The following is a 20,547-nucleotide window of genomic DNA, read 5'->3' as shown; positions in this document are numbered from 1 at the left end:
TAAATAGAACTCTAGGACGGACTGGAGAGGTCAGAGCTGAGTCCGGGAGACCAGTTAGGGTACGTGAGGAGTGGACTCTTGCAGTGTGGCTGGCAGGACCGAGGGTGACACAGGGACAGTGGGCTTCAGAGGCAAAAGCTCCCATCCTGGGGATGATGCAGAAGAAAGTTTCCTGCTGGAGCACCTTTCAGGAGGAGGAAACGGAGTTCAGGTAAAGGTGATGGGAGTCAGATAGAGGCATCCTTTTGGGGGCAGGGGCAAGAGGCATGATCCAGGAGCAGGAAGTAGAGGTTTGGAAGCTTGTGGGTGTGGATGAGAACACACATGGTGGAGAGAGGGGCAGAAAGTGGGCAGCTGGGTGGGGGAGAGGGAGTACAAGCAGCCACACGCTTGAAGCACTGTCAACGAGGAGCAGGTCTGGAGAAGAGCAGCCAGGGAAATTGAAGTTCAGAGAGAGGAGAATGAGAGGGCACGCTGGAAAAGGAATCTTAGGAAAAAAGTGGCCCACGAGAGAGCTGAATGCAGCCCCAGGGCCAAATAGAAATAGTGTTAGCATTCAAAAGTTTCAGTGTTTAGACTTGGCATGTGGGCGGCTGCCCATATTTTTGTTACTCAAAAGCCTGGTTGTGATAAATGATATTCATGGACTGATGCCAGCAGGCTCCGGAGCTCTTCCATTCCTCTGTGGAGTCTCACTGGATCCAGGCAGACCATCCAAAAGTCGGGTTCTTGGGTTGCCCTGATTTGCCCGCCACCATCCCTTCCCTCTGAAACTGCCTTTTTATTTTTCTGTCTATCTCCTCAGAGGGGCCGCTAAGAGAGAGAAAGAAGGCCTCTAAGAAACTTTTGATTGTAAGAGGTTTGGAGGTCATAGACACTACGGGGTGGGTTGGGGATCTTGCCCATTGGGTTACTCATGGTCCCCACTACTGCTTAAAGGAGAAGGTGTCTCGGGGAATTTGTATCTTGAGCAGTCAGTGTGTTTAGTAGGGACTATAAATCTGGTAACTTCTCACACTTTTTTTTTTTTAATTTTTTTGCTCTTTTGGGTCACACCCGGTGATGCACAGGGGTTACTCCTGGCTCTGCACTCAGGAGTTACTCCTGGTGGTGCTCAGGGAACCATATGGGATGCTGGGAATCAAACCCGGATCGGCCGCATACAAGGCAAACGCACTACCCACTGTGCTATCTTTCCAGCCCGCTTTTTTTTTTTTTTACCGTCATGGTTATTGAGCACAAAGCCAACTACACAATTTATTGAAATTCAGCAAATTTTTAGCAATCTAACTGCATGCGTTTCTATGTTCTGGGGTCTCTTTAGTTCTTTTATTCCTCCTACCCTAATTTCTTAATCTATTTTAATAGTTTTATATTGTTTGACTTCAGTAAGCCTTCTCAAATCCTTTTTGTAGCTGAGAGTTGTTTAGAAAAAAGGAAACCATTTAGGGAAGATAGCACACGTGGGGGTGATAACTCAGTGCTGGCGTCCAGGCTCTGTTTGTAGGAGTCCTGGGTTCGAGCATGGCCGGGAACCTCAGTCACACGGATCTCATGTAGCCCCCAAACAAAACCAAGCAAAAAAGGAAAACTGCAGATGAACTTTAGCCACATTTTCTTGTTAGTGAAGCCGTCAGATTCTTAATATTTTGTATTTATTTTTCATATTGTAGAAATAATGCAAAATGATACCTGATGTTTTCACTTGTCAGAGCCAGCAAGCAACAGCTTCCTCTGTCTAGTAAACAATATGCATGTTTTATGATGTTCATGGGAGCTGCTGCTTCTCTCTGTGGATGCTCTAACAGACGCTGGTCTCACGCAAGGGCCTCCCTAGGCAGAGTGGCAAGCTAAGGGCTGTGTGGTCAAGACCTGGCTGGGCACATAGTTGTGGCGAAGGCTACAGCATCCACGTGGACTCTGAAACCTGCGTGTTGTGACGTTCCTGAGATCAAGAAGTTTTGTTTAGTTTTTGTTTGGGAGCCACACCCAGGGAGCTGAGGGCTACTCTCATCTCTGTGCTTGGGATCACTCTAGACCATGTGGTCCTGGGCATTGAACCCACATACACAGTGTGTGCTCGTCCTCTTGAGCTCTCATCAGGCTCTGAGATTAGGGTCTTTGCATCCTAGTTGGTGGATGGGCAGTCTCGTCAACTGTTTACAATGTAAATTTAGAACTTTATTGTTTGTTAGTTGTTTTGGGGGGAGGGAGGGGACACCGTGCAGTGCTCAGGAGCTCCTCTTGACTCTGAACTCAGGAGTTACTCCTGGCAATGCACAAGGGACCAGAGGGGATGCAGGGGATTGAAACCAGGTCTACGCTACCTGCTGTACCATCGCTTCAGCTCTTGGACTCAGGACTTTGAAGTTGGAGGAGTCCCAGGCATCATGCAGATTATCATCTGATGGATATTCCCCTAAAATTAAGACTGGTTCCTCTATTTAGAGCAGGGATGAAGGGCTCATTGGTTTCGTTTATGAAGGATTTTTTAAAAAAATCCTAACTGGTTAATCTGGTGGGATTGGAAGTGAAGACAATGAGGGGTAGGAAGGGAAAAAAAGAAAACCCAGACTGTTTATTATCAGCTGGATGGATCTGAAGTACTGCCTGGGTTTGGTGCTATACAAAGGGCAACTATAAAATGACGATGTTGGTTTTCCTGTTTTTCCTGCATGTCAGCTTTATGGAAGTTTTTATAGGGGCTCCTCGGTGAAGTTTCCAGCAGCAGCAGCCCCATCCCGGGGCTCACGGGGCTCACGAAGCCCATGCAGACTGCAGAGGAGCCTTGCTGCTTCATTCAGGGATGAAGAGGTCTGCTGTTTGGAATCACACCCCGGGGTCAGGTCTCCTGCCAAGCAACAGAAACCCACTCAGACCACAGTATACCTTTATGTGGATTTGTTCAGGCCCCGACTTTTAAATCACTGTGGACCTAGGAGCCCTGCTCACTTGGGTCTTTTGACTAGGATCCCGCACCTCTTTTCCCTTGGTAAGAATTATGACTGGCTAAGGTTATTGAATGTTAAGCAAGTGCAAGATGCTGTTCTTTACTTAGATTTTTTTCACCTTATTTGGATTTTCTTATTTGATTCTTGAGTCTTTTCCATGGGGTAAGAATTGGTGTTTTACCCTTTTCGGCAGTTTGTCAATAGGTGATACAACTAATGAGGTAAACCAAGACTGACTCCAAGTCCATCTTCCAAGTCCTGTGCTCCTCACCAGACACTTGATTTGGTGGAAGCCCAGGAAAACTGGGTATAATTTTTTTTTTTTAAATTTGGGTCACACCCAGCAATGTTCAGGGCTTACTCCTGGCTCTACACTCAGGAATCACTCCCGGCGGTACTCAGGGGACCATATGGGATGCTGCCCGATTGAACCTGGATTGGTCAAATGTAAGACAAGCACCCACCTGCTGTACAATCACTCTGACCCCAACACTGGGTATCTTGAGTGCTCCCTGTTTGGGTGCAGGACACTGGTGAGGTTAGGAATGAGGAAGGATGCCAGTCTTCCTACAGCCTCCCTGTCCAGAAGTGGCTCGCTGATGCCATTCAGCCGCCACCACCTACTCATTTCTTCCAGTCGGGGTGATTCCTTCTCACCTGTTGACTCCTCAGTTGGACTCCTCCTTCTGACCTAGAAACCAGCCTCTGGTCTTCTATAGGAGTTCTAAGAATCTCTGCAGAGATGGTGGGGCGGGCAGCTGGAAAGGTGTTAGCTTATTTAGTGACTGTCTCTTCTCTCCACCTCTCTCTGTTTTACAAGCTAGACCTTGTAAATAGCAAGAACGAGTATGGATGCTAGGGGCAGGCCTCTGAATATGCTGGATTGCATCTGGATGGGAGCATCTCGAGAAGAGGTTTCATCTTGAAAGAGATCAAAAGCCACAGTTAATCTAGGATCCGTGCAAGGGTGAACAAACTGGGGTAAATTGAGGGGGGGGGTGTGGTTGTTCAGGTCAGGCTGGCAGTTGCTTGCTTCCACAATCCAAAATCACTGCCATGCCCCCAGCCGGACTCCACTGTCTCAGGATGGACCTCACTCAGATATAATCTGCTGGAAATTCGGGTATGTAGGTTTTGTGACTGAAATCTCCAGGCTTCCTTGGGGTTGGGATGGGCTACCTCCCCAACCTTCCTGTACCTCTGGAAGCCTTGGCAGTCATGTTCATACCCCAAAGCTGCCACCCAGTTAAAAAAACTACTCCAGCCTTACATTCTTGAAGAATGTTTCAGAAGAATGAAGAGGGTTTCAGAAGATGTGGGGACTGGGAGTCACTCCCTGCTCACTGTTGCTTGGAGGTTAAAGGAAGGGCCTCTGTCTTGCTTGTTAGCTACATGGAGGGTACACTGGTCTAGTTAGCAGTCCAGAGAGTAGCAGAGAGAATCTGGTCAGCAGTGGTCATCCTGTGTGCCTCATGCTACTGATGCTGGAGGTGCATAATGACTCACATGTGATTCCTATTCCTGTAGCTTACCTTTCCAAGAGGGCACTGAGGGTATGGAAAAGGATAATTTCCAGTTGTCAGGGTAAAGGTGGAACTAGAGGGGCACACAGTGGGGGCCAATAAACAAAGGCTGATATTTGAACTGAATATTCAGAGACAGGTGCTACCAAGAAGCACAGTAAGGGAGTCACAGACCTAGGGATGCCATAGCAAAACTGGGAAGGGTGAAAATAATACTTATGTGGAGCTGGAGACTTAGTACAACAGGTAGGTAACTGGCCTTGCACATGGCTGACCTAGGTTCAATCCCTGGCAGCCCACATGGTCCTCTGAACACTGCCAGGAGTAATTCATGAACCAGGAGTAACCCCTGAGCATTGTTGGGTATGGCCCCCAAACAGTAACAAAATAAAAATGCTGATGTGGCACACAGGTGGGAAGGATAGAATTTGGTTGCCAGATCAGCTTCATGGTAACCCTGTCAATGTCATTTCAATAAATGAAGCATAGCAGTAGCAGAGCGTAGAGAGATGAACCATCTGTGGGTATCAGTGGTAGATGGTGATTAGCTGTAACATGTACTTAGAACTTATGGTTTGTTTCATTCCAGGCACATGTGCTAGATGTCCTGTAGGTATTAACTTAATGTCCACAGGAGCCCCTTTGAGGTGGATGCTATTAGTCCTGTTTCCGATGAGGAAAGTGAGGCCCAAAGAGGTGCAGTTACCTACCCACAGGTAATGCTAGAACTGGAACTTGAAACCTAGAAGCCTGGTTCCAGGACCCGCCTCCTAACCCAGTGCTGGAGTTGCTTTTCTGAATGCTGTGAGGGTGACTTCTTGATTTGCTTTACTCATTTTTGTTTATTTGGGACATACCTGGCTGTGCTCAAAGGCTTACTCCTGACTCTATACTTAGGGACCTCTCTTGAGAGGCCTGGGGAATGCAGGGGATGGAACCTAGCGTTGCTAGCCATGCAAGAGAAGTGCCACACCCAGTGTACTATCTCTCTGGCCTCTATACCTGCTTTTTAGATAGAAATTCTGCCCAAAATACAGAGGTGGTTGGAGCAGGGAGGAGGCCTTTGAGGCTGTGAGAGCCAGCACACCACACATGGGGGTGCTTTGGAACCATAGGAGCATGGGGAAACCACCTCACCACTCTGCAGTTCCCCCAGTGTCACCTGCATGTCCTCTCCCCTTGAAGACAGTGCTGGGATTGGAGAGAGCCTTTACTGTACCATCTTCTACTGCCACAAATCCTACCCCTCTGAACTCTCATGATTCCTTTCATTTCCTTTTGAAGCAGCATCTCCATTCTTTTTTTGTTAAAAAATAAATAAATAAAATCCACCTCAAATGATTGTTATCCTTTTGGGTGTGTGCCAGGACTGTGTGTGTTTCCATCATCTCCCTTAATTCTCACATATTCCTTAGAAGCATTAGAGTTGGGGAAGTGGAGAATTAGTGATTGAACAGTTATCAACAGTCAGAAAGGAGTAGAGGGCCAGAGAGATAGTACAGTGGTTAGGGCGCTTGTCTTGCACATGGCTGACCCAAGTTTGATCCCTAGCAACCCTGATGGTACCCTGAGCTTGCCAGGAGTTAAGTCCTGAATACCACAGAGTATGACCCCAAAAGATCCCCACCCCAAGAAACCAAACCCCAGTATAAACCTTCCCCAGAAACAATACTCGTATTTCCCTGAAAAAGAATGGAGTAGAAGTGGATTGTGGTACCCGAGCCCACCTTTTCTAGGTCTGCCTCCACCTGCTCTCCTCTACAACACCCTCAGAAACAACACATCATGCAGGTTTTCCTGCCCTAAGTGAGCCTGACATCCATGTGCTGAGTCTTCCTGTCTGTTCTACCCGACTTCTGCCATTATTGAGTTCCTTTATGGTTTACCTGCAGAACTTGTAGGTCCTACCCTTTCATCCTGGAGCTACTGAAAAGATTGTTTTCTAAGCCCCAGCTGGTGGAATTGATCTGTCAGATAGCTTAGCTAGGGTTGGTGTGTGCATCATTTGACTATCAAATAATGTATGTGTGGGCCGGAGAGATAGCACAGGGGGTAGGGTGCTTGCTTTGCAGGTAGATGACCCAAGTTTGGTCCCAGTACCCCATATGGTCCTCTGCACCACGCCAGGAGTGATCCCTGAGCAATGCCAGGTGTGCCAACCCTCCCTCCCCCAAAAGTCATTAGTAACTTTAATTCATCGTGAATTAATGTAAAAAGAGAAAAACAAACAAACAAAAACCAAGAAAAACCCATCTAAGTGAGATATCTAAGATCTTCTTGGGTAGAAGTGTTATAGGATTACTCTCAGCTCAGTGCTCCGGTGGATGCTCCCAGCAATACTGAGGATCTTGTGTTGCTGGGAATCAAACCTGGACCTCCAGCAAGGCCTTTGCTTCAGCTTTTTGAGCCTTTTCAACGGCCCAGGTCTTTGTTTTCAATTATAATGTTTCACATCTCTTCTTTCTCAGCTAATCCCGAGTCAGCTGGGGATGGTAGCAAATCTTCCTGTAGTTTCCGTTGTGATGGATTACTGCTTCAATTAGAGTGGTATTTAATTTGTCCATGTGCCCCGAGACTTTTAAATATCATGCTCACTTAATTGCTGGGAATCAATTTGGACTCCACTATATTCCATGAACTCAGGAAGTCCCATGGAGCCCGTGACTCCATTAACAGGGATCAAAGTGCAACAATTAAAATGCTATAAGTTTTGCAGCTTTACAACCTTAATTTCATTCTTTTAAAAAATTCTTTTTATCTAAAGGTGTTGGGAAGATCCTCCCAGGATGGGAGATGCATGCTGAAAGTAGACTATAGACCAAACATGATTGCCACTCAATATAAACCACAGCTCCCAAAAGGAGAGAGAGAACAAAAAGGAATGCCCTGCCGCAGAGTCAGGGTGGGGTGGGGAGGATGGGGGGTAGGAGGGATACTGGGATCAGTGGTGGTGGAAAATGGGCACTGGTAGAGGGATGGGTACTCAATCATTGTACAATTGAAACCCAAGCACAAAAATTTGTAAGTCTACAGCTGTACCTCATGGCGTTTCACTAATAAAAATTTAAAAAAATCAAACTCGTTATGAAAAAAACATTCTATTTATCTTTTTTGTTAAAGCACCATGGTTCATAAAGTTATTCATAGTCGAGTTTTAGATGTAATATTGCAGCACTGTTTCCACCACCATTGTCAGCTTCCCTCCAGTGATGTTCCCAGGTTCCCTCCCATATCACACCACCCCCACAATTCCCTCCAGCCTGCCCTCTTTACAGGCACCTTTCTAAGTTCAGTTGTTAAAGTTTGGGTCTCTTGATTTTACTGTTGTTGACTTTGTGAACATTAATTTGGCTCTATCATTAATTTCATTCTTTAAAAAAATCAGTCTTGGGGCTGGAGAAGAATAGTACAGGGTTTAAGCTGCTTCCCTTGCATGTGGCCAGCCCAGACTTGATCTCCAGCACCACATATGATCCCCAAGCACTACTAGGAGTGATCCCTGATCCCAGATCTAGCCTCTGAATACCACTGGATGTGACCCCACCTGCCAAAATCATAAAAATCCATCTAAGGGCAAGAGAGGTAGCTCAAAGTGGAGGAGAACATGCCTGGCCCTGGTGGCCCTGAGCTCTGCCTGGTGGGACCCTAATACTACTACTAGTAGTGATAATTTAAAAACTCTTCTGTTTTTAGCTTCTATTTTAAGGGGTAAAGCCTGCCCAGTAATAAGGGCTGTTGGTGCTCCAGTAATGACAACCTTAGTAGTAGGGGCGCAGCACTGATATGGTACTAGGGAATGGCATGAAGCCACACTTGACATTGCTTAGGGGCCATGAAGGGCCTCACACATGCTCTGAGAATGTGCTGTGTCTCTTCTCCAGAGCAGGTCTATGCCCAGACTCTGTCCAATGTCATCATGTTATGGTGTGCCAAGAATGTGTGAGTATGGGTGTTTTTAGGGTTTTGGACTACACCCAGTGATGCTTTGGGGAATACTCCTGGCTTTGTCCTGGGTCACTTCCAGCAGTGCTGGGGGTGGGACTGGGGGATACCATGTGGCGCTGGGATCAGACCTGGATCGTCCTGCATGCAAAGCCTTTGCTTTGTCTTTGAACGCACTCCCTGGCCCAGTGGGATATACACCCCTGCACCACACACCATGAATGGCTTATTCGCTCAGGTAGCTTCGAATAAGTTCGGGAATTCAGACTTGAAGTGGAGTATAACCGCAGGCCCCGACTTGTGAACTTTTGGGTTTCCTACAGAAGAGAAGTGAGAGAAGAAATAATTTTACTCTGGGGGAAGTGTGTAATTTAGAAGCTGTCTGCATGTATAAGAAAACAGACTCTGTGGCTGCTCTGTAAACCCAGACTGGCAGCCAAGGCTTATTGTTGCCTTTGCTCCCCTCTGTGTTTGTATTAGAAGGACGGGCCAGTGCTCTGCGCACTCCCCACTGGGCAGCCCCCAGACTGCAGAAGTGGCTTGAAGGAGCAAGCCTCCAGCTCACCCTCCCGCCCATCCCTCCTTGCCCTGACCTGTCACCTCCTAAAGTATGGTCCACCGTGGGAGTGGAATGAGTTTGGAAAGCTCAGATAGTTCTTCCACAGGTGGAATTTGATTCTTTGCACCACCTGGAGAACTTCCGCACCTGACAATGTTGGTGTCCCATTGGCTTCCGTCCTCATGCTCTCCTCTCTCCCCACCCCTGTTCCACCCTGAGTATGCACAGGGGGTCCTGAGCTGGAATCCTGGGCACCAGACATCTTCCTCTGCATCATTCTGTTGGGGCCAGGTGCAACCCAAACAAAGTTAGGGAAAATGAAATCTCACCTCTGCAACATAGATTTCCTTGCTGTTCAGTTTGAGTCAATCTCACACTCTTTGAAAAAAATCTTGTTTAGAAAAAAATGGTAGTAGTATCATGTTAAGTGAAATGAGCCAGAAAGAGAGGGACAGACATAGAAAGATTGCACTCAACTGTGGAATATAAAGAAACAGAATGGGAGACTTACACCCAAGAATAGTCGAGATGAATACCAGGAGGATTGCTCCACGGCTTGGAAGCTGGCCTCACATGCAGGGGGAAAAGGCAGCTCAGATAGAGAAGGGACCACCAAGTATGGGGTGCTTGGAGGACCCACTTGGGATGGGAGATGCATGCTGAAAGTAGACTATAGACTGAATGATGGCAATTCAATACCTCTATTGCAAACCACAATACCCAAAATGAGAGAGAGACAACAAAAGAGAATGCCCTGCCACAGAGTCGGGGTGGGGTATGGGGGATGGGGTGGGTATGGTAGGAGGGATACAGGATCATTAGTGGTGGAGAATGGGCACTGGTGAAGGGATGGGCGCTTGATCACTGTATGCCTGAAACATAAGCACGAAAGTTTGTAAGACTGTAACTGTACCCCACGGTGATTCATTAAAACAAACAAACAAAACAAAAATAGTAGTAGTATTAGCCACCCAGTGGTGGTTATTCGTTGCTCCCAACTCTGTGGTTGGAGGTTATTCCTGATAGTGCTCGGGGAACCATGCAATACTGGATACTGAACCATGCAATGCTATATATGTTGCATGTGTGAAGATTGGGAATATAATTTAGGTGGAAGAGCATGTGTTTTGCATTTGTAATACCTTGAGTTTGATTCCACTTGAACTGGGAGTGGCCCCTATCAAAAAAAAATAGTAGTGGACTGGAGCCAGAGAGATAGTACAGTGGGTCTGGTGTTTGCTTTACATGTGATCAACCTAGTTTCGATCCCCAATATTCCATCTGATCACTGAGCACTTCCAGGAGTTATTTCTGAGTACAGAACCAGGAGTAAGCCCTGAGTATTGCTGGGTGTGGCCCTAAAGCCAACAACAAGAAAAATAGTGGTGGGCAACCATTGTTTCTGTGCCCGGGGATCTGAGCCCCTCCTGCAGTTGGTCCTCTCTGTGAGATTTTCTTCCAGACAGTGTTGCTGTTTGGCTCAGGGCTGCATGGGGCCATTAACCATGGGGTAGTTAACTGTTTGCATTTGAGCCAAATGCCAGCTGGTGGTGTTGGCCACTCTGGAAGACATAGTAGGAGTCCAGTAGCTTTTGGGATCTGCTGTCATGGCAAGGATGACCAACATAAGAACAGTTTCTCTTCAGAAGGTTTGGTTCTATTGAGGATGAGCAGAAAAAAAGTCTAGTGAGGACTACCGTGATTTGTAGACTTTTCGCTAAACATCCAGATGGATCCCAGATAGAATCCAAGAAGAACTGATTTTGTTTGTCTTCCTCCCCCATCTCTCTAAATAATTTTATTTTCAAAGCATGATGCAGGCATTAATTAACACTCCATCTCTCCCAGGAGGTAGGCAAGTGGGAACACCACCCCCATTAGTGAAACCAGGGATTAGGCAGGCACTGGAGTCTCAGAATGAGTCTGAGACCGAAGCCTCAGGTAGGTGATTGAGACCTTGGGGTTTTTCCCTGAGCCCTGGGACTTACCTGGGAGTCACCACACGTTCTCAGTGTCTTTGGAGAGAGGTGTTGGATCCCATGAAATGACTGAGGCTTGAGGAGAATTTTAGGTAAATTGCACCATTGTTAGGAGTTTTGGATGGCAATAATTCTGATTTTGCTGTTGGTTTTATTCATTCACTCAGCACAAACCAGCCTGCCATGGCCTGGGAGTTGCTCAGTGGGCTGAGCACGTGCTTCACATGAGGAGGCCTGTGCTCTATTCCTGGCACTGCACGGGCCCCTGAGCATTTCTGGGAGTGACTCAAAGCACTGAGTCAGATTTGGTCCCCCAGATCAAAACCACAGCAGTAATAACCCTCCCAAATACTGTGCTTAGCACCGACGTCTGGGCAGGGTGCCTGCCATCCCTAAATTCTCCAAAAAAGTCCCAACAAGCCAGCAGTGCCAGTGCCGGCTGGGAAGTATTCCTTGGTGTTCACATGGTGGTCACTCGCAGAGGGTTTGTTGGCGGTGCAGGTAGTGGTTTCAGTGTTGGAGGTCTCGTTGCCTGTGGGACTGAGGAGAAATATTCATGTTCTTGCTGATGGAGTGAGCCTCTGCACATTGAACTTATTCCTTAAGTGGTTCCAGTTGGTTGGTGCAGGAGAGAGAAGTCTCCTTCCTGGGCCTGCGGGGAGCTCATCTTCACACCTGGCAACTCTCTGGGAATGGTTATCTGCCAGTTTGCTGGGCGTTGATTGTGGAACCCTGGGTTGTGATTGATCCTCTAAGTTTAGAAAAGCACCAATATTGTAATTTCCAGTGGCTTTTCCCCATCCATTCAGCATACCTGCAAGAAAAAGCATACTTACCTGTGCTTGCTCTCTCTCTCTCTCTCTCTCTCTCTCTCTCTCTCTCTCTCTCTCTCTCTTTCTCTCTCTCTCCCTCCCCTGCCTCCCACCCCTTGCCACTTTCTTGTTGAAAGCTCTGCTCCATTCACTAATGATGTTCCCCTTGTCTTGGCACTGCAGGCTGCTGAGAACCACCCTCGACCTCAGTGTGAGGGTCCTTCCTCTGAAGATATCGTCAGTGTGTGGAGCCTGCCCCACACTCACCCCCTGCTAAATCACGGCCTTTACCTGTGTCTTCCGGTGTTTCCCGTGCGACCCATCCTGTGGCAGTGCCTCGTGGGCCGCCCCGGAGTTTGCTCCACGGTCAGCGGCACCAATGGTGAAGATGACAAGATCCAAGACTTTCCAGGCATATCTGCCCTCCTGCCACAGAACCTACAGCTGCATTCACTGCAGAGCCCACTTGGCCAATCACGATGAACTCATTTCTAAGGTATCTTTTCCTGCAGACCTTGCCTCTCTCCGCACCCTGGGGGAGGGTGCCTCCCAACCCTAACCTGCTGCCAAGGCTGACAAGTGCTTCCAAAGAGGCCACATGTACTTCCTCTTTTGGAGATGAAGGACAGCTTTGCTGTCTCCCTCCACTAACAGAGAGTGTTACTTGGTTACCTAATGCTTCCTTGGGAAAGTCTGTGTCCTCCCTGGCTGATTGGCTGCTCACAAACCACAGGGGCAGAGACACCAAGGAGTCATCAGAGCCTTTATTTTTTCAGTGTTGGCATCAAACCCAGGGCCTCAACAAGGCCGTCACACTGGTCAGGATTGGACCCTTGAGTTTGGTGTGCTCGGCTTATGTCTCCAAATGAGTGTTCTTGGACTGGGAGTGAGAGGACATCTTAGAGAGACTAGGATGTAACTTGATGGAAGATTTTGAGAACGGGTGGGAGATTATTGTTTGGTTACTAAAATGGGCCTTTGAGATGGAGCAGAGAGCGCTGGTAGAGAGCGAATGTACTGGCCCGTGGGAACTTTCGGGCTTCTACGAGAGCCAGAGTGGCATGACAGCTGATCGTAATCACAAGAAAGAATGGAGCCTGGTTGTCCCTGAGGCGCCTTGGCAGCTGCATTCTAAAACTGGGGCTGTTATTATTAATAAAAGGTGTTCCAGTAGTGTAGCCTAAGAAGCAGCCCCTCAAGCCCTGTTCTCAGCGGAGCTACCCCCTTCATAGCCCAAAATTTCCCAGAGGAGGAGGAGAAACAGGTTTGACTAGCCTACATGAAAAGAAAGACAAGGGCCTCGGATATATAGTTCAGTGGGAGAGCACATGCTTTGCAGGTATGAGATCCTGGCTTCTGTTCCTGGCACCAAAAATCAACAAAAAGACATTTTGTGGGACCTTTCTTTAATAAACATCTTTCCTCAGGACCTGGACTTTAAGTTACTTTAAGAAAAAAGAAAAAACTTTTATTTTGGGGTTGGGGCAGGGCATACCTATTCAAGTGGTGCTGAGGGTGGGGTTGGGGGGAGGAGGTCGCACAGGGGCTGTGGCACGTTCCCACTATTATTACATCAGCCTGGGGTCCTTCAATGCTTGGGCCCAAGGACATTGTTCTGCTCCGGCCTTGTGGTGTTGGGGGCCTCCAGGACTACACTCTGAGCTTCTTGTGTGCAGGGGCTTGAACCTGGGTCAGTAACATGCCAGGCTCCCACCTAGAGAGCATGAGTGAGCATCTTGAGTGGTGCTCAGGGACCCAAGAGACCGTTCTGTGATCCTCATGATCTTGGGGCGTACCCAGGCCATGCCAGTAGTGATCAGGGGCCTCCAGGGTTGAACCCAACAATGCATGGGGGACCCCTGCATGCTAGGGATTGGGCTGGGATCAGTTGTATGAAAGCCATGCTTCTCTATGACCCAGTACTATCTCTCTAGTTATGCAAACCCAGACTAAGTTTGAAGATAAAGGGCCAGAGAGATAATCCTGTGAGTATGGTTCTTGCCTTGCACACAGCTGATCCAGGTTTCATCCTGGGCATCCCATAGGCTTCCCCAAGCTCCACCAGGAGGGACCCCTGAGAGTGGAGCCAGGTGTAAGTCTTGCACCTCACCAGGTTTGCCACCCTCCCCCCAAAAAAAATTTTTTTAAAGGAAAAAAAGTTAGTGTTCCTCATTTGTATCCTAAGAACTCCTAGGAAAGATGGCATCAACTTTCCTTGCCTCTGACTGGGTAATCCCAGCCAAAGAGGAATAAAGAATCAATAGTTTTAGAATGTTCCAGCTGACTGTATTGACTGGAAGTTACAAACCATGTCTTAAAAACCACACGTGTGTTAGAGGGGCTTCTTAAGGCAGGACTAAGCTCTGAACCCTTTAGTTCTGTATCAGGGTCTAGAGTCACCATAGATATGAACTCTGTCATCTGGCTCTCTTACCATTCTCTGTGTTCCTGATGATTGGTCTTCATTACTAACAAGTCCATCTTGCCTCACATTCCTCTTGAAATGTTGGGAACTTGTTGAGTCTGGAAATTAGATGGGGGAAGGAAGAGAGCAGTCAGGCCTCTGCTCTGGAAGGGGGCCGGCATGCTTGGGAAGGAAAATGTGAGCTGTCCTAGTTCTGGGAACCTCCAGAGAACATGGAAGCCAAGACATCATTTTAATATGAGGAGTCAGTACTGTGTATCGTAGCCAATGAGATGTGTTTTTGCACCCTCTATGTATGAAAAACTGCTATTTGGCATTTTATAAATCTTATCTCACTGAAGCCTTTAAGGTAGATTAGAATTCATATTTTATACAGTTGGAGAAGCTCAAAAGTTGTCCAAGAACAAGCCAGAGTCTCAAACAATTATTCTAAATATGTTCAGAAAGGATTTTTGGGAGAGGTGGTATTTGAGCCAGACCTTTCACCAGGGGCAGATTAGATCTGTAGAGATGCTTGTGGCCTTCAAAGTTGGTGTTTTTTTGGAGGAATGGATTGGGCAGTGTTTTGGGCCACACCCAGCGGTGCTGGGGACTACTCCCAGCTTTGTGCTTGGGGGTTACTCCAAATGGTAATGGGAACTAAACTAGGTTCTCTCACATACAGGGGAAACTTCAACTCTGTACTATTTCTGCAGTCCTTGAAGTTGATGTCTGAGTTCACTGGCCTGGTATACGGGACCTTGGGTGATGTGGCAGAGCCCATCTTTTGAGTTTCTTCTCCTGCCAGTTCACTGTGTTGTGTTCATGTCATTCAGAAATAAGAACCATTCTGTGAATATGCAGACAGAATCCCCGAGGTGCCCTCAGCCAAGAGCAGCCCCGCAGCCCCTTTTCTTCACTTTGTTTCATTTCTTTTCCTTTTTTTTTTGTGAAGCATGATAGTTTTTATTGAAACCTATTTAGAAAAGTGAGGGGAGAGAAAGAGAAAGTTATGTGTTTAAGAGAGAACACGAGCTTCTCCAGGGTGGAAGGAGGCAAACAAAAAAACATGGAGACAGGCAAGCGAGATATGAGCTCAAGGCTTGAAGAGTGAGCCTGCGCTCGTTGCTTTGGGAGCTCCTGCACCTCCTTTTCTCTGTGGGAGCATGTCTCTGTGTCTTAAGAACCCGATCCATGCCATGAGCTCAAGTACATGGTTAGATACACAGGTAAATCGAACTTGGGAGAAGTTAAGTGATGAGCAAAAAGGCATTTGTTGGCATTATGTCCTTCCTTGCCTATTTTGAGGGGCAGAAAGACTCATTCACAAGCCTCTGCCAAAGTCAGCACAGGCTTCGGTTTCATTGGCCACCACCCGTGCACAGATGGGGTGCATTAGAATTTGATGATTTAGAGAGTTGGGCTTCAATGCTTGACTGGGGAAAGAGTGAGTGAGCTGTGGCTGGCAGTACACAAAGATTCCTTTATTTCACACTGCGGCCACCCCCGACTGGTGTTAAATAATCTATAGATTCTTATGCAGGTCTGCTTAACGGAAAGATCACTGCTCCAGCCCCCTCCTCGTAAAATGAGCCTTTCTTTTCATTTTGTTTCTCCCTTACATTTAAGAAAGTTCAGCGAGAGAATGTTTCTCCTGTTCTCCCTTCTTGACATAATCTCCTATGTGGTTTCAGAATTCGCCCAGTGGGAGTTAGGAGCTGGGAAGCAGATAACTGGAGCGGCAGTGTAATTAAATGATACTTTGTACTTGTAATAGAGCCTTTCATCTGGAAGCTTGACATTCTGTTGTTTGGTTAAAAAAAGAAGACGAAGAAAAGTGAGTCTGCCTTCATTATGGAGAAGGCAGCACAAAGGTCCAAAGAACTAAATCTCGTAGAATGTGGCTGGGGGTGGAGTGGAGACTTCGGCTGCTTTCTTTCCCGTGTGGACAGAGCTCTGTGGAACTGCGAAGTTGATACTGTTGGAATCTAGATTGATGCAGTGGCGTGAAAAAGCCTGCACTGGTCTTCCCCCTCTCCAGCGTGCTCTCGCCACAGTCTAAGCTGCTGGGACTCAGCCCTCTCACTTCTGAGTCTCAATTTCTAACACAATGAGCAAGATCAGCTTTGTAGCTGGAGTCTGGTGGCTTGTGGCTACTACACTGGCTCCCCCCGTCCCCTCATTTTATGAGGTGAGCTGCACCTTCTTTGAGAGGGGCTGTGACAGCAGTAGGTTTCCCTCATGGGGCCATTATCAAGCTGGATAAGATTGTGGCTATGTGGATGGTTTGAAATCTCAGAGCCCTATGCATATGTAAAGAAACCCCATTGCTTCTCTTGGCCTTATTATCTAGAAAGAAAAAGAAGAGAAAAGTGGGGGGGGGGTTGAGGGGGTGGGGAGGAAGGAATTGCTATTGCCTGATACCAGGAAAATTTAATTTGGCCAGGATAATTCCAATTGAGAACCTGAAGCCTGGGAGTTGGATGTAAGAGTAAAAGCAACAGGACAAACCACAGCAAGTTGCGTGTGATTACAGAAAGGGATGCAGCATTTGCTCTGTTGTACGGTGGCAGGGCTGGGAGCCTTTTGAATTAATGACAGAACTATCTAGGGAATGTGCTGAGGCATCCTGCAGGTTCTTTCATAGGGGGTGTTGTGGTCCAAATGCTGGGGTGTTTGCATGCAGAAGTATTTTGGGTTGGTACAAGGAATTGCTCATACAGTTATTTCTTAATGATGTAAGCGTCAGTATAAAAATATACTTGGGTTATAAAATAATAGTTGTAACTGGAACTGTTAGTTGTCCCAAGTGAGAGCAATCTAAATGCTCATTTTAGTGGATTGTGAAAGCTGGGATCTTCACAAAGTTTGTCTCCAGAAATATATTTGGAATCCTTCCTTCCTTCCTTCCTTCCTTCCTTCCTTCCTTCCTTCCTTCCTTCCTCCCTCCCTTCCTCCCTCCCTCCCTTCCTCCCTCCCTCCCTTCCTACCTTCCCGCCCACCTTTTGGCACTATGGAGCAGGTTATTTAGGTAGAGTAAATTGGGTTAATCTGATAGGAAGCCATTTGGGGAGGATAGTGCTTCATTCTATCTTAAGACACAGGTTGCAAGCACAGTGTTTTTCTGCTGGGCCACAGATGAACTTTTCCATAAGTGGGGTCCATGTGAGCAGAGGACCTACTGGTAGAATAGGAGGGGCACAGAAAGGAAAGAGGGTCACAGGTGGGGGCTCAGGAAGAATTTGAGGGACACTGTTCCCTCATGCTGGGTCCTCAGTGGAAAGGGGGCTGTAGGAGACAGAGAGTGAATGTCTGAGACAGGTGTGAACAATTTTTTTTTTGAAAATTAGCATTTAGGGGCTGGAGCAATAGTACAGCGGGTAGGGCACTTACGTTGCATGTTGCTGACCCAGATTTGATCCCTGACATCCATATGGTTCCCTGAGTACTTCCAGGAGTAATTTCTGAGTGCTTGATCTAGGAGTAACTCCTGAGCATCACTGGGTAGGACTGTAGCACTGTCCTCCCGTTGTTCATCGATTTGCTCGAGTGGGCACCAGTAAAGTCTCCATTGTGAGAATTGTTGTTACTGTTTTTGGCATATCGATTATGCCACGGGGAGCTTTCAGGCTCTGCTGTGTGGGTGGGATACTCTTGGTAGCTTGCTGGGTTCTCTGAGAGGGGTGGAAGAATTGAACCCAGGAGCATCATGCTCGCTTCGGCAGCCATATACTAAAATTGGAACGATACAGAGAAGATCATTGCTGGGTGGGGCCCAAAAATAAAACAAAAGTAAAAATAAATAGTATTTTATATCTTTATACTATTATTAATATATCCTAATACAGAGGAAAAAATTCAGTCCCTGTATCATTAAAAGTAAAAAATTTCCCCCTAAAACAGTGGACCCTGGCTCCTCACCAGAGTGACGTTAGTGCTTTAAAGAACCCCACACTGTACTAACCATGTTGCAGTAGGTGCTTCTTTTCCAGCCTTTGAAGAACATTGTTGAATATGTGTGTTTCTTCTTTAAAAAATTATTTATAGTTGGGGGGTGCTCCTAAGTGGCGCTCAGGGAGCCACTTGTGCCAATACTCAGCCAGCTATACCAGATGGTTCAATGCTCAGCACTCTGGTGCTCGGGGGCCACTCCCTTGGGCGTTGCTTGGGGACCATTCAATTCCAGGGGTCATAGTTGGGTTCTTGCACATGCAAGGTAAGTGCCCCTGATCCCTGAGCTTACTCTCAGGCCCATGTGGAGGATTTTTTCTTTTTTTTGGGGGGGGGTGGCTGGGGACTCACATCCAGCTATCCCCAAAGGTTTCTCCTGGCTTTACTCAGAAATTACTCCTCGCAGTGTTCAGGGGACTATATGGGATGCCAGGGTCAGCTTCATGTACTATTACTCTGGTCCCACTTTGAGTTTTTGAGTTTTCCTTCTTTTCTCTCTCTCTCTCTCTCTCTCTCTCTCTCTCTCTCTCTCTCTTTTTGGTTGGGGGATGGTGTGGTCAGGGAGTCAAACTTGGCCTCAAGCATGCAAGACTTTGTACTTTACCTCTGGGCTCTATACCCAGCCTGATTTTCATACTGAAAATTTCTGAGAAACAGAAGTGATAAATTACCAAATAGTCTATAACCCAGTAAATACAGTTTCAAAACACTTTCAGTCAATTTCACTTTTGTAAAGAAAATCACATACTTAGCCTCTGGAATTCTTAGTTTCTTTTCTTCAACTATTTGACCTTTGACTGCCCCATCTTCTAATGAAGCATTGGTTCAGGGGTGGTGCCAAAAAACTATCTGCTGACCACCCAGGAAGGGTGTCAGGTGAACCCCCTCTACACAGGACTTCTCTGGACCAAGAGATGTGATTAGGTCACGGGTTTCTTGGGGAAAAGAAATCACATGGAACCTACAAAATCTGTCATTTGGCATTTTCCTCTGAAAGGGGTAGATAAAATTAATTTGGGGTCAGATAAGCCAAACATAAATCAGGAGGAGATAATTTGTATACAGTGTTATTCCAAGATGGAATCACCTTTAACTGGAGTGAAGAGGCCTCTGGTCTTTGGATTATGGTAATAAAGTGAGTCTCTACTAGCTCTTTTGTCTCATTGACTCCATTCTATCATTGCACAGATGCTAAGTATGTACTGTCTGTGCACAGAATATAGCATCCTATGCAGATATTTTTATTCTACCCTTAAAAATTTTACCCTAAGAACTTTGATTCTAGTTGAGGTAGATAATAAGTTCGTAAGTCATCTCTTCTAAACACGTGTACTCAACCACGTGTTTTATAAAGGCAGTTATCGCAGTAAAGTAATACTTTATCTGCTGTTATCCTGTGAACCACTTGATTGTAGTGTTATCTTTGTGTCTGTGCCTCCCAACAAAGCTCGTGGTAGATTTTCAGTGAATATATGTGATTGAGTCTCTCTCTCTCTCTCTCTCTCTCTCTCTCTCTCTCTCTCTCTGTGCATGTGTGTGCGTGTGTATCTTTGTCTTTGAATTAAGTGGCTTCAACCCTTTTTTCACATAGAAGGAGAGAGAGAGAGAGAGAGAGAGAGAGAGAGAGAGAGAGAGAGAGAGAGAGAGATGCTGACTGTGGCCCCAGTGCAGTTAAAGATAGACACACATCACACATCACACATTCTCTTCTTTTGGGGTTACACCCTGCGATACTCAGGGATTACTCCTGGCTTTTCATTCAGGAATTATAGGCAGTTATCAGGGGACCATATGGAATGCCGGAGTTCTAACCTGGGTCTGCAGCATTATTGTACTATCACTCCAGCTCTATACTGAGTTCTTAGTCTAGGATTTGTGGATTGACTTCAAGGGACCCAGAGTGTGTGTGGGGTATGTGTGTGTGTAATGTTTTGTGGAGGGTTTCACAGTTTTTGTTAGGGTCTCAGAGAGGTTGTTGATCCATATGACTAGAGACTGAAGTTCTAGGAAGACTTGTTCAGCAAGTTATTGAGATGTACCCGGAAGCAAGAATCTAAATTTGTGGAAATGGTTCAGGAGGTACCAGTAAAAAGAACATTGTGAACCAAAAAGTGGAGGCAGGAAGTGCTTGGTGGAATACCCATTCTTTTGAGTTAGATATCTAGAAATTGAGTGAAAACAGATTAAAAAAGGAGGGTGAAGTCAGGTTGTTAGAAGAATGGGAGTTGGGACTTTATTCTACTGGCAGTTGCTTGCTTCTTTGAATACTTAACACCCAGTAATGACTGGCATTTGGCCCAGAGATGGAGAATATTGACATGGTGTGTAAGTGTGAAGAGACTGGAAATGAAAATCCTATGGTATATTCATCATGGTGATCCAGAGGGATTGTGAAGCACAGTGATCATTCAGTATACACTAGCCTT

At 46.6% G+C, this 20,547-nt stretch overlaps 1 protein-coding gene across 1 annotated transcript in view; it reads left to right on the top strand.

Annotated features, from left to right (window-relative positions):
* The window catches only part of YPEL2 (yippee like 2), a 75,670-nt gene that overhangs the window by 17,150 nt on the left and 37,973 nt on the right, over positions 1-20,547 (top strand). The window contains exon 2 of the mRNA XM_056127063.1: positions 11,950-12,262. Within this exon, the coding sequence (XP_055983038.1) occupies positions 12,146-12,262 (117 nt within the window). The 5' untranslated portion in view covers positions 11,950-12,145. The remainder of the gene's footprint in view (positions 1-11,949; positions 12,263-20,547) is intronic.

Source organism: Sorex fumeus, unplaced genomic scaffold (assembly GCF_029834395.1).
Source record: "Sorex fumeus unplaced genomic scaffold, SorFum_2.1 ptg000063l, whole genome shotgun sequence".
NCBI classification, from domain to species: domain Eukaryota; kingdom Metazoa; phylum Chordata; class Mammalia; order Eulipotyphla; family Soricidae; genus Sorex; species Sorex fumeus.
This window is presented reverse-complemented; position numbering and strand designations above follow the sequence as displayed.